Source organism: Trachemys scripta, chromosome 16 (genome assembly GCF_013100865.1).
Source record: "Trachemys scripta elegans isolate TJP31775 chromosome 16, CAS_Tse_1.0, whole genome shotgun sequence".
Taxonomy (NCBI): domain Eukaryota; kingdom Metazoa; phylum Chordata; order Testudines; family Emydidae; genus Trachemys; species Trachemys scripta.
The window spans coordinates 21,288,225-21,305,842 of record NC_048313.1 but is presented as its reverse complement, the minus strand read 5'-3'; the positions used below and the strand labels follow the sequence as shown (position 1 = coordinate 21,305,842).

The following is a 17,618-nucleotide window of genomic DNA, read 5'->3' as shown; positions in this document are numbered from 1 at the left end:
CCCAGATGTGCAGAATTCACTGTCCAATGCACAAAGCATGAGAAGATGGGTTATTAAAGCCCATCTTTGTGGAAGAGACTAATATATGGAATGTTATATAAATGAGGAACCATTGAGCAACATTTTATGTCCCAGATTTTCCTTTCCTGAAGAAAATCTCCTGCAGATCTGTCTTCTCGTTGCTTTTTTTACAACCTTATTTGAAAAAATGCCCTGCCCTTTACAGCTGTGTCTGTACAAAGTTATGGCTAAGTCATTGGAGAGTCAAACCCGCATTGCTACTGTCTGCTGGTAATGAAATCATAAGGGGTAATAAGGTCATATATTTCATATCCAGAAGATTACTCTTTGTGTGTAGGGATTACAGTTTTATAACCCATTATGTATCCTATTTAAAGTTTGGAACTAAAGCTTTCCACCAGTAAAATGAGCAGTTTGATTTCTGCAGCTTAGCTGAAGCATCTTGTCTTCTGATTCCAATGTTCTAGCGTGGCAAAGTTTCCCATAGAGATGATGCAAATATCAGCACATACTGGAATGGGTCTTAAAAATCCATGCCAGATTTGCACCCACCAGTACTTTTCATGGCAATTGCCATGTATCTGAAACTGGAGTCTCCCCTGCTGTGTTACATCAGCCTTGATAGTCCATGATCGAGCATTAAAAGGCTGGAGACTTGCATATATCTTCTGGGGGCAAAAAAGGAATAGCAGATATTTCTTAATCGTTGTTACAAAGGACATTGTTTTGAAATCTATATAATTTAAAAAAAGAATGGAAAGTAGTTTGAGATAATGCATCTGTCCCCAAGTCCCCTGCCCATTTCTTTGGTTTATTCACACTTTCTAAAAAATGTTTTTCCTCTCCTTTCTTGTGTAAAAGACAAAAGGGAAAGCTGGGTAATTGTAGGTGTAACTGATGATACACAAAGTGTTGTGAAATGCACAAAATATACTCTTGGGAATCTTTTCCCCCTCTAATCTTTCAGCGATGGTAATCCGTTATTGTATGTAATAATAATAGGGCCACTATTTCAAACAGAAATATGATTTGTTTTTAAGCTGTGCCCCTCAGACCATGTGATCTCTTGTGTGGCACCTGCAGTAAAACATCCTAGAGGTACACATCTTTGTTTACCCCCAAAATGCTCTTCTTCCCTCCACATCTCAGCTCGATCTAGTAGCTGAGCTGTCACTGATAAGACTTCCCTGTTTTAACCAAATATGCCCGAGAATGTTTAGGGATAGATTTTTAGAAAGCACTGAGCACTGCTGAGTGGGGTCAAACATATATTTTTGAATGTGTTCAGCTCCTCTTTAGGCAGCTAAATGAAGTGGAAAGACTTTCAAAAGTGTCCAGCCGCCATTGTTCTCAAAGGCAGTTGTTTGGGTGCTGATTAGCCCCAACACTGTAGTATTGCAGCTGAAGATAGTGATGAGTTCAAGCCACAAAGTTCTCATCCAGACCCAAACTCTTGTAAAGTTGCATAGTGTTTAGGTCTGTACTTTTGGTATAGACCAGGGATCAGCAACCTTTGGCACGGGCTGAGGGATGTGGTGGCCGCCACTTCCCGCCACCCCCATTGGCCTGGATCGGCCGAAACTGCGGACGTGGCAGGTAAACAAACCGGCCCGGCCCGCCAGGGTGCTTACCCTGGCGGGCTGTGTGCCAGAGGCTGCCGATCCCTGGTTTAGACCTATCTCTAATATAAAAACTAAACACCTGTTGTCTCCAAATTGCAGTGCAAATTGTGATGCAGTAGCTTAGATTTTTTTTTGTATTTTATTGGTTTACTGATTCATGAAATTGGTGCATTCCCAGCGAGTCTCCCAGTCACTAGTGAAGTAGCCAGTTTTCGCTTGGGTCTGTATTCTCTCATTACCCTCTGAACGTTTTTTCATTTGACAAATGTTTTTAGTGCATCCAAAGCCAAGGTGACTGTCTCTTTGTTTGCCTCTTGATCTGCATAGCAGCATCTGTTGTACAGCATGGCAAGCAGCAAACATGCGTATCTGAGAATACCGTGTGCTGCTGCAATGAAATAGAGAAACCTTGCCCCAGGCATTATGGCCTGTGGTGACTGAAAGCTGTCAGGCCACCTAACAGCCATCAGATGGTATGTGCAAGGAGCTGCGTCACCCCTGCCTCTCTCCCGCGCTCACAAGCCCCATCTCAAACTGTCAGTAAAAATGCACCAATTGTCCCATTGTTGGCAGCCTCAGCCCAGAGACCTCATGGCAGACTCAGACTCTCCTCTTCCTTTGGAGTTGGTGGTAGGCTCGAGAAGCTAGCATCACTGCAGCCAGAACTATACCTCTTCTGGGGAGAGCAGACTTTGATCTTTGCGGATGTCTGTTATCAATCCAGGACTTCTCACCAGCTGTAAATTTAAACTGACTTCACTAAAGTAGTGGCTTGTCTTTATGGATTTCCTTGTTTTCCCCTCTCTCCATGTTCATTATTATTGATTCTATTGACTCATGAATTGTAGATTCCAAATAACCACATGGAGAAGTTAAGGAGTCTAGCCATCTGTTTATAACCCCACCATATTTCTACATGTCAGAGGGTTGCCGATGCCCTTTTAAGCCTGCTTCGTTCTAAATTGTCAGGATGTAAAGAAATGGCCAAAGATAATATAAATCGTTATAATTTTTTTTTTCATCCCATTCTATCCTTGCCAGAGCAACGATATTGCCAGGGGCTTTGAAAGAGGATTAGAGCCAGAAAAGATCATCGGTGCCACAGACTCCTGTGGAGATTTAATGTTCTTAATGAAATGGTAAGTCTGGGGTGTCATCCCCCTCTTCCCCCCCTCCCCCTTTTCAGATTAGTAGCTTGGGTGGTTTTCTGATCTGTGCTCTCTTCTAACACACCCAGGGAAGGAATGGTCCCAAGTGAGCCACTGTAGTAAACAGGACTAGGGCAGCTAGGCAGCTCCACTTTCTTTTGTGTGGCTTCATTCTCCCTCATTCAGGCTTGCCCCTCCTGTCTTAGGTTTTACCTCTGCTGTGCCACTGACCTGGTGTTCACTGGTTCTGGGGCTTGCTCCTCTGTCCCAGAACACAACAGAGTTCAAGCTGCCTGCTGGAACCAGCAACTACGCAGTTTCCAGCTCTGCTCCCCCTCTCCTCCCCCCCAAGTGACAGCACACAGGAAATCCTTTGAAAGAGATTCCCATTTGGCTCTGTTGGTTCCTTTGCTTTTCTCAGCTGGGTTGGCATCTTACTGGGCCCCCCCGCAGCAGAAAGCCAGTGGCCCCTCCCCCACCCTCTGCAAAGACAAAGAGCTGGGAGCTTCATGCGCAGCAATCCTGCAGCTTTGCTAGGCAGGAGAAGGCTGCAGCTTTGTTTCGCTTGCCTGCTCCAGTTCCCAGCCCTGCCGTAAGTAGTTCCCTGGCTCGTGGCACATGCCCTCATTGGCCCAGAGTCCAGCACAGAGTGAGCCCTGGCTCTGCTTTGGCTTCCCTGAAACCCAGCAGGACAGAAACAGATTCCCTCAGTTCCCTCTCATCAGCAGGCAGAGTCTTGTACTTCCCACAGTGACTCCGTGGCTATGCTCAGCTTTCATACCAAAAGCGTGTTCCACAGGTTTCAGGGTCCTCTGCCCTCACTGTGCACCAAATCTAAGCATTGGAAGGACAAAGTGACGTGCACTGGGTGTTGTTCTTACAGCTGTTAATTGAGCCGATCTTTGGGTAAGCTGTTGTGCATATAGAAACCCAACAGTTCTCTTTGTTCTGTACTCACCAGTTAAAGGTGAAAAAGTGCCTTACGCATATATTACCAGGTGACTAAGGATGTTGTATTAAAGGAATGTGACGATCAAAGCTTATTAAGAGTGAGCACACTTCTACATTGTAGGCTGAAAAGTCACATGCTGTATGAAGAAATGTGTAAGGCAGCAACTTGGTCATCTTGTCAGGCTTTTGCCAGATGCTGCAAACGAGAAGTGAAGACAACATGTGCAGAGGCCTCTGGTCCTGGGATATTGTCTTAACAAATGGAAAGCAAAAGTTTTGCCTCTAAAACATTCACTCTGAGCTCAGCCAGGAGGTTTTGCTGCTGCCATTCCTGCATTGGGGGTTTGAGCCAGGATAATATCTGATGAGTTCTGTTTGACTGTTCAGGCTTGTCCTAATTCACCTTTACTCTTCTACATTTTGGGTCAGATCAGTAGAAGAGTTACACTGCTGTGTTCTGCAGATGGATTTAATTGGGGAAGTTAATAATGAAGTGGGCTTTCAGGTTTGGATGCCTTCTCGCTGGGTTGTGTTCCTTAAGGTAGAGCCAGCCCCTGACATGGTGATTGACAGATCTCATCCTGCCACCTCAGTTGCACAGCATAGATTACACCCTGGGCTGCCCACAGGATTCAGGGGGCCTGGGGCAAAGCAATTTTGGGGGCCCCTTCCATAAAAAAAAAAGTTGCAATACTATAGAATACTATATTCTCGTGGGGGCCTCTGGGGGGCCTGGGGCAAATTGCCCCACTTGCCCCCCCCCTCTGGGCGGCCCTGATTATACCCAGTGTAGGAATGGTGATACTCAAGGAAGAAGTTGTGCAAAGAAGTATCCTATATAAATGGACTATGTTTATGGAACAGAGGTGGAAACTGCAAGTGATCTCACGAGATGAAGATGGCAAAATGTTGGTAGATGGGAGAGGCAGATAGCTCCCTGGTGAGGGGTGGATACTAAACTAATGTTGTTCTTAACATGACCAAAGTGGACAACATTACACTGATTGGGGTGGGAGGTGATTGTGGGGAGCAGGAAATGAAATTTCCTATAATCCAGTACATTAATTGAGTTTATCTGGCAGTTTTACTTGATGGTGGGGCTGGGGCAGCTGTTGCTCACACTATTCAGCACTACTTTGAGTAGTGTCCCTACAGGTGCTTCACTGGGCTGCAGATTGGAGAACTTCAGTAGCAGTGTCTGTTAGGCCCGCACATGAACTGTCTCTCCTTGTGCTGCGTGGGCTAACTCCCCTCAACTGCCCCAGCTAGAGACGGAGCTATTCGCAGTCCATTAAGACCATTACTTCTATTTGTATTTCTATAGTTAGTTAGTCTCCTAGTTCTTAGTTGTAGTTCTAGTTGTAGTTTTTTCTCTTTTCTTATTTTTCACCTTTTAAAAATAAAATAATAAAAAAAAACCCTTTACTTTCTTTTCCTGCTTCCTCCCCTCCCCCTCATTGGGGGACCCTTCCCCCAACGGGGTGTACCCAGCTCACCGGGCTTCAAGAAGCGCCTCTCTTGCAAAGAGGCAGTCCCTATCGCAGACAAGCACTCCCAATGCATTCGCTGCCTCGTGGAAGGCCACATCCAACAAAAGTGTGGTCTTTGCCAGCAACTCAGGCTCTGGTCTTCTAAGTATAGAGAGCTCAGGCAGGTTATCTTCAAGGAGGCAGCTCTCCAACCCTCTCCAGACCTGCACCACAAGTCACCTGGCAGATGTGAGTCTTCCCCACAGCCCTTAACACTTAGACTGTAGGTCAAAGAAACAAACTGCTGACCCTTCTCACAAATCATCAAAAAAGAGAGTGAGAAGTCCCCACAGTGGGCACCGAGATAGCTGTAAACGTTCTCTGGCAAACTCAGTATCCTCAGTACCGCTGGCACTGAGACCTTTTCAGTCCGATACCCATGGCTCATGGAAGACCTCAGTGGCAGGTACCATTGGCAAGCCTATGGACCCAATGGGCATGGGCACTGAGTCAGCGGCACCAAGGGACTTAGCTAGGAGAATGGCCAGCACTCACGTGCACACCTTCTTTGGGGTATAAACACAAAATAATATTGTCCTGTGCTGTATAGAAAGATCTGCACAGCGCAAGCCCATAAAAATGTGCCCTCTTCCCTCAATGTGGAGAGAGAGAGATGCACAGCTTTTTTTTCCTCCCTCTCCTCCCCAGATATGAATTGCACAAACTGGGTTTTGAAATAAACAAGAAATAATTTTATTAACTAGAAAAGATAAATGTTAAGTGATTATAAAGGATAGAAAACCGAACAAAGCAGATTACTGAGCAAATAAAACAAAACATGCAAACTAAGCTTAATACACTCAAGAAACAGGTTACAAAATGTAATTTTCACCCTAAATATTGTTTTAGGCAGGTTGTAGAGTTCCTGTAGCTTAGAGTTCCAGTTATTTCTCTTTACAGACTGGACCCCTGTCTCAGCCTGGACTCAGCCCTTACCTTTCCCTTCAGGTGTTTTTAGCAATCTTCCTTCTTGGACAGGGAGGCAATGGAGAAGAGTCCTGATTGCCGTACTTCCCAGTCTTAAATAGAATTTACATAAAGCAGGAATCTTTTGTTTCCACTGGAAAAATACCAGCAGTGTCCATACCAGGTTACATTATCAGATGACCCTGCAATGTCAAAGCAACACTCCAGGAAGCTCCTCAGGAAGGTGGGAGATTAGTATCTTCAAAGATCTATTGTCCTTAAATGGCTCATTCAGGCTGATTGCTTACTATCTGGTGGACATTCCCCCACATACACACACAGTTGTAATTGTTACATAGTCAATATTCCTAACTTCAGATACAGAAATGATACATGCATACAAATTGGAAAAACACATTCAGTAGATCATAACCTTTTCAGTGATGCCTCACATAACCCATCTTACATAAAACATATCTTAATTCTGCTATATTCATATCACAACAAATATTTCTATGAAGAATATGGGTGTAATGTGACACCCACATGACCACAAGTGAAAGCTAGATCCAGTAGTACTTCACGATCTATTCGGTCGGTGGGGACACTGACTTGTTTGCCATTTATCTGTACAAGAAATGTCCATGTTACTGCTCCAGAGCAGGGATAGGACAACATTCCCTAGGTGATGCACTCCTCCTCCTCTGGAATGGGGACCTTCTTTATGCCTTTCCTCCTTTTTGAAGGTTCTGCTTTAAATAAAAAGAGACAGAGCACATGTCATTCTGATCACTCCTACTTGGCCGAGACACACCTGGTTCCCTTACCTGTCACAGTGTGACACATGCCTGCTGATCCCTTTCCCAGTCACTCCATATCTCCTCTTCCAGGATTTACATCCCAGCTTGGGCGTTCTCCGCCTCAAGGCATGGCTCCTTGGTTCAAACACCGAGAAAGCTCCTGTTTGAATGATGTGCAAGAGGTATTATTACACAGTAGAAAGTCCCAAACATGAGGTACTTAACTCCAAAAATGGTCCAGGTTTCGGATTTGGGGAGATTTGTTGTGAAGTATACCAACATCTGCGACTATTCCACACATCTTAGACTATGTTCTGGCCCTAAAAAGATCGGGGCTGTCTCTGAGTTCTCTCTGAGTTCACCTAGCAGCGATAAGAGCCTTCCACCATCCAGTAGAGGGGTACTCAGTGCTGTCACACCCAACCACCAAAGGATCCTCAAGGGTATAATAAACCTCTTCCACAACCTCAACTTCCTACTCCCACATGGGACTTAATAAAAGGGCTGACTAGGCCTCCCTTCGAACCCATGGCCACCTGTTCGCTTACGTACCTGTCAGTGACAACGGCTTTCTTGATAGCAATTACCTCGGCCAGGAGAATAGGAGAAATAGTGACTCTGATGGCACTTCCCCCCTTCATAGTATTCTTTCAGGACAAGGTTACGCTTAGGCTGCATCCAAAATTCATTCCTAAGGTAACCTCCCCGTTTTGCATGAACCAATTTTTTCATCTTTCAACCTTCTATCCCAAGCCTCACCAAGACAACGGGGAGGCTAAATTACACACTCCAAATGGCAGGAGAGCCCTAGCCTTCTACCTGGGCAGGATGAAAGCTTTCAGAAAGTTCCCCAGGCTTTTCCTTTCCATTGCAGACAGATGCAAGAGCTCACCAGTATCAGCCCAAAGACTCTCCAAGTGGGTCTCAAACTGCATCAGACAATGTTACCAAGTTCGCAGTATGACCCCGCCAGATACTATTTGTACACACTCCACAAGGTCAATCTCCTCATCTGTTGCCTTTTTCAAGAATGTTCTTATCTCAGAGCTCTGTAGAGGTGTGACATGGGCTGTGACCGGAGTCCTGGGGAGCCATGCTGAAGTTACTCAATTAAGGTGAACTGCAAAGAAAGGGGCAGGTAATCCCCAAAGCTGGTGAATATTCCAATACTTAGATTTACCAAGCCAGCACAAAACAGCTTCTATAATACCTCACTGGTTACCCAGAAGCCAACAACACAGTGGTATGATCGGCGGTGCCGATGGCGTCGACACCTGCTATCACTGCAGCTGGATGAGGAGCGTCAATGCTTTCTGTCCCGGCCCCTGTAGGCCGAGGAAGACATTGGCGACTCACTCCCAGGCGACCCCGACAACGGAGTGGAGGTCTGTCGCGGGCTACGGGAAGGCCCCACGGATCGAGCAGGGACCTCAACCTCCGACCTGGCCAGTGAGGGCTGGTGGGCGCCCAATGGCGGCTTCCCTCGGGACCGGGGCCCCAACTCAGGTGGCCCGCTCAGTACCGGCATGAAGAGGATGTCATGCGCTGCCTGAGCTGCTTCTGGCGTCGACGGAATCCTCATCGTCGGGGAGGCGCGAGTGGACGGGGTCGGACTACTCTGCACCACACGAGTCTGAGGTCTGGGTCCCGAGGGGGATCGTAGGCTGCCCCACTCGGGTCCGGCCTCACCCCTGTCCTTGTCTCGGCACCACTGGGTCTTGCCCTGTTTTTTGGCAGGGGAGCGGTGCTGACTGATGGATGGGACTGCGCCCGGCACCGGATCGGGTTGGCGCGCCTGTGCTGGTGCCGGTTCCATAAGCAGGGCCCGGAGTCGGATCTCACATTCGCACTTAGTCCAGGGCTTGAAGGACTTACAGATTTTACAGCGCTCACTTATGTGAGCCTCGCCCAGACAGCGAAGACACTCGGAGTATGGATCACTTCTGGGCATGGAATTGCGACAGGAGTTACACGACTTCAAACCTGGGGCTCGGGGCATGCCCCGAACCAGGCCACTAACTGTAGAAACTACTAACTGTTGAAGATCGTACCACTAAGGAAAGATGCTGCAGCAATGCTGGAGCACAAGTTCCGACTACCTTCACTGGCGGCAAGAAGGAACTGAGGATGGGGGGAGTGCGCAGCCCCCTTTTTGGCGCGATATAGAGGCGCCACTCCAGGGATCGCAGCGGGGCTCCCCCAGTATGGGTACTGCTAAGGGAAAAACTTCCAGCACCGGTGCACGTGGCGAGCACGCACACCTACTGTGGAATATACCTGAACAACACATCTCGAAGAACACCAGTTACGGAACAGGGAACTGTCCTTTCCCTTAAATCAACCCAGCCTCAAGCCTGCACCCAGACACCCAAGTCAAATATGATGAGGATTACTGAAAATCTTATTCATCATATAAAAAAGTTCTACCAATCCCAAAGGATCGGACACATTACCTCCCGGGTTAATGAATATTTCAGATCTACCCAAATATACGCTTACAGCCAATTCTTATAACTAAACTAAAATTTGTTAAAAAAGAAAAGAATGAGTATTGGTTAAAAGATCAATATACATACAGACATGAGTACAGTTCTGAGATCAGATTCATAGTATAGATGGTGAGTTTTGTATTTGCAAAGAGTTCTTTCAGAATTAGTCCATAGGTTATAGTCCAATGTTCATATTCAGCATGATCCAGATTAGGGCTGGAGAGCCCAGCCTTATGGCTTAAACTTCCCCTTCATAAAGCATCAAGCACATCTGAGATAAAAAGGATCAGGACCCAAAGGGTTTTTATACAGGTTCCGGGTCTTCTTTGACAGCTCGGAGTCCTTAGGCGAACAATAGGCAATTATGGGGCCTTTGAAGTAGACCTATTTCCTAAGCATCACTGGTAATTAGCTACACGGATTATCATAAGGCAATTGCCCATTTTCCACCCCGAGAAGAATACAGTGATATCACTATGTTTACAGTTCATTTAAATGTTAATATTTCCCTTTGAACTATTTACATGGCTAACATCTAACAAGATATGAGTACACACATACAATTAGTATCACCTCTAATTTCTAACAATTGTGACAGACCCAGACCAGTGGGGTACAGGAGTCTGGTAGAGGGCGAATATACTGGTCACTGGATGAGTAGTTTTCTGTTCCCTGAGTGACCAGAGCAGGGGCTGCACTTGAGTAATCAGGAACCTGCTAGAACCGGTTAAGGCAGGCAGGCTAATTAGGACACCTGGAGCCAATTAAGAAGCTGCTAGAATCAATTAAGGCAGGCTAATCAGGGCACCTGGGTTTTAAAAGGAGCTCACTTCAGTTTGTGGTGCGAGTGTGAGGAGCTGGGAGCAAGAGGCGCAAGGAGCTGAGAGTGAGAGGGTGTGCTGCTGGAGGACTGAGGAGCACAAGCGTTATCAGACACCAGGAGGAAGGTCCTGTGGTGAGAATAAGGAAGGTGTTTGGAGGAGGCCATGGGGAAGTAGCCCAGGGCGTTGTAGCTGTCATGCAGCTGTTACAGGAGGCACTATAGACAGTTGCAGTCCACAGGGCCCTGGGCTGGAACCCGGAGTAGAGGGCGGGCCTGGGTTCCCCCCAAACCTCCCAATTGACCTGGACTATGGGTTCTTCCAGAGGGGAAGGTCTCTGGGCTGTTCCCCAACCCACATGATGACGCAGAGATTCAAGAAAATCTGCCAATAAGCACAGGACCCACCAAGATAGAGGAGGAACTTTGTCACACAATATAGGTTTGCATTTCAAAGTTCTAGCCTATCTACCAGGGAATGGCCCTAATTACCATTTCCATACTTCTCTACATGTCTCTAAAGGTTGGCTCTGGATCATTTAGCCTGTGAGCTGTTTAACCCTTTGTGGCCATGCGTTACGCTTTGTATAAGATTCGTTGCAATTATATAACAGTGGTAGCAACAATGATTTGCATTATTATACTCTAATCAGATAATGTCACATGGGTGTCAGTCCACACTTTCGCAGAACATTATGCGGTAACTGGGGACTCCTCCTCTAATGCCACCTTCAGCTCCATAGTACTGTCATCTGTAACTGACCCAACTCTGAAGTTCCAGCCCTCCAGAAAGGGTACTGCTTTGGAGTCACCTACAGTGGAACACCCATAGGGACACTACTTGAAGAAGAAGTAGTAGTTACTCACCTGTGCAGTAATGATAGTTCTTTGAGATGTATACCCCTGGGGGTGCTCCATAACCCACCCTCCTCCCCTCTACTTCAGAGTTCTTGTCAATGACCGCGGTAGAGAAGGAACTGAGGGGGGTTAGCCCACGCACTCTGACTCGCCTCATAGCACAGCACAAGGAGAAACAGCATGTCTGAGCCCAATAGACAATGCTACCAAAGTTCTCTGATCAGCAGTGCAGGGACGCAAGCACACCCACAGTGGAGCACCCGTAGGGACACACATCTCAAAGAATCATTGTTACTGCACAAAGTGAGTAACTTCTTCTTTTACGTTTATGGTGAATATACAGTTTAACAGGAAATTTCTTCCTTACGTATACGGGTATCGTTGTGTTGGGCTGTTCCACCCCAAAGACGACTGTATGTGCTGCATAAAAGCTAGAAATTTAAAGGGTGCTGTATTGGTCCCCAAGCCAGAGCAGGACTGTGGAAAGTACCTAAGGAATGCAGTAACTCACTAACACCAATGGTAGTTGGGGTGCTTCGTGTTTAGTCACATGCTAAAGTGGTTATGGGAGTGGAAAGCATTCCATAGAAACAGAAGCTGCTTAATGGTCTAGCATTGACATCTGACTAAAGTTGTTTCTATGAGCTACATTCACAGTGCTATGTGCTTTCAAGGCACTGTCCACAACTAAACTGCACACCGAGTGAGAAGGATAATCTAGTGGATAGAATTTAGGAGACCTGGGTTCAGTTACTGGTGCAGCCACAGACTCCCTTTGTGTCCTTGGGCAAGTCATTTAGTCTCTCTGCCCCACAGGTTCCCATCTGTGAAATAGGGACGATGCTTCCCTTCCTCACAAGGGAGCTGTGGAGATCACACCCATTAATGGCTGGGAAGTGCTCAGGGATTGTGGTGAGAAGGGCCATATATAGACATAAAGCAGGGGTGGCCAACCTGAGCCTGAGAAGGAGCCCAAATTTACCAATGTACATTGCCAAAGAGCCACAGTAATACGTCAGCAGCCCCTCATCAGCTCCCCCCCCCCCCCCTCCCAGCGCCTCCCACCCGGCAGCCGATCAGCACCTTCCCCTCCCTCCCCGTGTCTCTGGGATGGACAGGGGAGGAGCAAGGGTGCAGCAGGCTCAGGGGAGGGTGCAGGAAGGGCCAGGGGCCTTGGGGTAAGAGGTGGAGTGGGGGCAAGGCCTGGGTTTGAGCAGTGGAAAGTTGGTACCTGTAGCTCCAGCCCCAGAGTTAGCACCTATGCAAGGAGCCGCATATTAACTTCTGAAGAGCCGCATGCAACTCCGGAGACACGGATTGGCCACCCCTGACATAAAGAGACAGACACACATCCAGTGAAGGAGGGAGGTATCTGTGTGCATGCATGTGCACACTGTTGCTCACAGCAGAGTTTTATAGTCCTGTTACAGTAGCACCTCAGAGTTACGAACACCTTTGGAACTGGAAGTACACAGTCAGGGAGCAGCAGAGACAGAAAATAAAAGCTAACACAGTACAGTGCTGTGTAAAACAAAAAAAAATAGGAGAGAATTTAAAAAAAAAAAAAAAAAAGGTTTGACAAGGTAAGGAAACTGTTTGTGCTGGTTTCATTTAAATCAAGATAGTTAAAAGCAGCATTTTTCTTCAGCATAATAAAGTCTCAAAGCTGTATTAAGTTAATGTTCAGTTGTCAACTATTGAAAGAACAACCGTAATGTTTTGTTGAGAATTATGAACATTTCAGAGTTACGAACTACCTCCATTCCCGAGGTGTGTGTAGCTCTGAGGTTCTAATGTAATGTTGAAAGCTGGCCAGTGGGAGCTCAGAGCTAACAAGGATAGTAAGACTCTCTCTTTGAATCTTCAGGAAAGACACAGATGAAGCAGACCTGGTCCTAGCAAAGGAAGCCAATGTGAAATGCCCGCAGATTGTGATAGCGTTTTATGAGGAGAGACTGACCTGGCACGCGTATCCAGAGGACACGGAAAACAAAGAGAGAGAAGCAGCGAAAAGCTAAAGCGCCATCCTGGGCCATCCTTAGCTGTACATACACATCCCCCCGACCTGACCACATCCATTGAAATGTGCTTATTACTGTGCTCCCAGGAGAAACCTTGTTATTGGTTCAGTCATAACATAAATGGTTTGCTTCATGTTCAGCTTCATCTCTAGTGAAACCCACAAGATTTATGTGCTGTGTGTCCTGTCTCCTCCTCCCCCGCCCTCCAGAAAACGGTTTTGACTTGTCACGTCCTCTTAGAGTCTCCAGGGGTTTATAGAGTTGTTGGTTCCCTTTGGTTTGGTCCCTTTTTGCCCCTTTAAATGCCAAGAGTGGCAGCGATGCCCTTTCTAAACAGAACTAATTGGAGTTCCCCTGTCCAGGTACACAAATGGCTGTTGGCTGGGAAAGTGAGAGGAGCTATCTGCATTTGGGAAGTCCCTCCTGCTAGTGCTACAAAGGGCAACATCCTGAGATGGTCAATGTGGCCTTGCTATGCTGGGCCTGTGTGTTGTTATATAACTGGTAACGTCCTGTTGGGACTGTGCATCTGGACTCCGTCCCAAGGGACATCCGTTGTCCTGGGTTGTGATGCCTTCCAGTCTGTCTCGTGCCTAGGATGGTTTCCAGGCGAGCTGTGTTCTCTTTGCAAGCCCAGCCTGCATTAGTATTGGTTCCCAGACGCAGAGCGAGCCCCCTTTCTCTAGGAGGAGTCTAATGTGTGGGAGGTGGGGAAAGCAGAGCCTTCTTAACTTTAAATGCGATTGTTTATCCCCTGTCAGGTGCAGGTGGAGGCCTGCCACTGCTTCTGTATGATCTTATGCAGTATGTATGTATACATTCGTTTCTCATTTGGGCTGTGTATTTCCGTAGGTGTGAGTGTATCAGGTGGCCTTGCTTTGTGCCAAGGCGCCTGATCCATTTCAGTCATTGGCTGTTGCTTCAAAGGCCACAAGCATTGTGTTACCAAAGTGGCTTTCCGCTTGAGGGCCTCTCCTCCCCTCCCGCATGAGCTCTGTCTTGGAAACGTGGAGAGCTGATCTGGTCTGGTGTGCACAGCACTTCTCCCTGGAACATATGCCCCAGGCTCTAGGACCTGCCAGTGGAGCAGAGAGGGCATTGCTATTTCCCGGGATGAGTGCTCGTTTTGCAAGGCATGGGTATCTGGGACAGTCACTCTGTTGCCCAAGAGAGCTGGCAGCCGAGTAAGATGGAGCAGAACTGAGCTGCTACAGCATTAGGCACTGCTTTCAGGGTTCCTTTTTCCTTTCCCTCCCTGAGTATGGTGAGGCCAGAGTGGAGAACTGCCCCCTTTTGCTTTCCAGCATCATGTACGCTCTTCATGCTGATCCTATGTACTGTGTAGTTTAGCTGGACTTGGGCTCTCTTGCCTGTGGCGATCTCCTTGCCCGCAGAAACTGACGGATGTCTTAGGCTCCCCCCTACTAATGGTGCAAACAGAGTCCTCCTTGATGACTAGAAGTAATAAAATTACGGTATTGTGGTATTGACACTGGTTTCTGGGTTGACTCGTTCCCCATGCAAAGCTCCTGCGAGAATGAGAGCTAGTTGGTTTTGTGGCCTTCATTGTGGCTTGAAAAGGCTTATTGCATAAAGTGGAGACCTGCAAGTGGATGAATTGGAAAGGGGTTGTGGGTTCATTCTCTGGAATGAAAATATCATTGTTGCATCCTGACTTTCCCCAATCCAAAGGCCTGGTCCTGTTCTTGTTTATCTTCCCTCATTCCCACCCCTTTGCTACCCTTATTCTCTCCCTTTATAGTGAGCTTGGAAATCTTGAATGGCATTGGGGGATATCTGCAGACTGGGTGCAGAGGGAGTTTTATCAGTGGTGACTCCCTTCCTGGCCCTTGGACTCTGGTTAGTTCTGTGCCGTGGGCACAGAGTTTTGCTTGTTCTGATTTTCTAGAGCACGTGACGCAGTTTGTTCTCAGCCTCTTTGTCTGTCTCTCTTCTGAGCACAAGCTCGCTTAGTATAATGTTCGCACTGTTGAATGAATTCTGCTTGCAAGCGGCTCAGATGCTGTGGGAGAAATCCAGGCACCCTAGAAATCAATGGCAGAGCTCTGATTGACTTCCGTGGGACCCGGATTTCACTCTGTCTCTCTAACATGACTTCTAGTTGAGCGCATATCACTACATGGTATTCCCGCTTCACTGACGCACCTGCTATCGTCTCCCATGCCTTTTGGAGGTGTGTGCCAGCAAAGGGTTAGCATGGCCATTGCTTCAAGCGGCATACTCAATACATCATTACTTTTGAAAGTTCCCATTGGCAGGGTCAGTATTTCTAGTTACATCATCCTGGCTGGTGTTGAGAGTGATCTGAAATAAAAGAAAATCTGCCTTCTGAGCTGCACTGCCAAGCAGGCCAGCGAAGCTGCAGCTGCCAGCACACTGAGTAGAAATGCTGATGTGCCTAATGCTGCACGCTTCTTAGATACGCTGGGAAGTGCTCCTGGCCCTGGGACCCTTCGAAGTCTTCTGCTTGGCAGCATTCCTGGCATCTCGGTAGCTGACTTTGCTCATTATTAAGCGCCTGTGGTCTTACAGCCAATAACTGGGGGGCTTGCACAGGTATCTCTGGCACCAGCACAATCCACAGAGATTGAGTGTGTTTTTATGGGGTTATGACACTTTTTAATTTGGTTTGAATGACCTTGGGCTAGTCAGAGCGAGCTCCCAGAGCCAGGGCATGTGGTGATGGAGCTTTGGGAGGAGTTTGGGAAGTCCCCGTCATTCTGACTTGGTTAGGATTTGCGTAGGTTTAGGGCTAAGCCTGATGCATCTGTTTTTTGGATCTGAGCTGGGTTGCATGGGCTCATTGCGCTGTAGCATGTTATTAAACGTTGATGCTAGTACGTGAATTGCTGTAGTTGGTAGTTGGTACAATAGGTAATGGCAGCAGCTGGCTACCTTCCAACTGCATTAGTTTAGGGCTTCCCCACCTGTAATGTGGGGGGAGGTGGGGATATTGAAGGAAGCTTTTACAGGGCTGGATGCAAGAGCATAGCTGGCTGCAGTCTGTACCACTTGGTGCGCTGATTTCAGGTATTGGCTCAGGTATAGAAAAGGCTGCTGGCATGTCAACCTGTGGCTGCCGCTTCTTCTCTGGCCCCCATTTCCCCAGCATCACAAGCTCCTTGTTCTTCCCTTTCCTCTCCAGCCGTTCCAGCAGGCAGACTTGCTGCTGTTGCTTTATCCCTGCCTCTTCATGGATTTCTTTTCTCTGAAGGCAGTCAGCCAGCCTGCCCGTGATTCGCTGGAGTCTTGATTCTTGCCAACTCTGTTCTCCTCTTCCTCTCCCCACAGCCTCCAGCCTCCTACAGACCTCTGCACCAAACTCAGAGGGAGCAAGGCAGCTGCTCTACAGCAGTGCTTCTCAATCGGGTACATGAACCCCTGGGGTACGCAGAGGTCTCCCAGGGGGTAAGTCAACTCGAGATTTGCCTGGTTTTACAACAGGCTACATAAAAAGCATTAGCGAAGTCAGTACGAACTAAAATTTCATACAGACAATGACTTGTTTATACGGCTCTATATCCTAGATCCGTGTTTCTAAGCCTGGGCGTGACAGGATGGGTTATGGGGGATTGCAAGTGCAGGGCTGGCATTACGGGGGTGGCAAGCAAGAGAGCTGCGAAACAGACATGCTGAAGCCAAAGCATGAGTCCCGCCGCCTGGGGCTGAAAGCAGACCTTTGGAAGGGGTACAGTAGTCTGGAAAGGTTGAGAACCACTGCAGGAGTTGCAAGTTAAGATGGCTTAATGCTCCTTCTGTGCCTCACTGTCTGCTGCAGATGGGAGTGGATAAGTGCGTGGGAGTGGATGAGCCTCCTGGCGATCTCTGAGCCAGTGTGAAATGCTATAGAACACAGAGCTTGATCTCAGCATGCAGAGGACAGGCACTGTTAGCTGGAGACAGGCCCCTTCCTCCCGCACAGGCCATCACTCTTTGCTTTCTGGAAGCGAATCTTAGTGAAATCCACCATTGATTGTGTTTGTGATCTAAGTTCCCTCTAAGGCCTGGTCTACACTAACCCCCCAATTCGAACTAAGGTACGCAACTTCATCTATGTGAATAACGTAACTGAATTTCGAAGTACCTTAGTTCGAACTTACCTCGGTCCAGACGCGGCAGGCAGGCTCCCCCGTCGACTTCGCGGTACTCCTCTCGCAGAGCTGGAGTACCGCAGTCGGCGGCGAGCACTTCCGGGTTCGACTGATCTCGTCCAGACAAGATGCGATAAGTCGAACCCAGAAGTTCGATTTGCTTGCCGCCGAACTACCGGGTAGTGTAGACCTACCCTAAGCTGCATGGCTGTGCAGCAGCCTATTAAGCGCCATGCAGATGCTCAGGTCTGTGGTGGGGAGAGATGCCTCTCTCCCAGCCCTGGACCTGCTGCGGCACCCCGGCCCAGCCTGGATAGTACCGGGTTTATAATGGTGCCTGA

At 47.7% G+C, this 17,618-nt stretch overlaps 1 protein-coding gene across 1 annotated transcript in view; it reads left to right on the top strand.

Annotated features, from left to right (window-relative positions):
* CBX5 (chromobox 5) overlaps nucleotides 1-17,042 on the top strand; it is a 66,101-nt gene extending 49,059 nt beyond the window's left edge. The window contains exons 4-5 of the mRNA XM_034793090.1: nucleotides 2,685-2,782; nucleotides 13,012-17,042. Coding sequence (XP_034648981.1) covers nucleotides 2,685-2,782; nucleotides 13,012-13,162 — 249 coding nt within the window. The 3' untranslated portion in view covers nucleotides 13,163-17,042. The remainder of the gene's footprint in view (nucleotides 1-2,684; nucleotides 2,783-13,011) is intronic.
* Nucleotides 17,043-17,618: the final 576 nt, after the last annotated feature.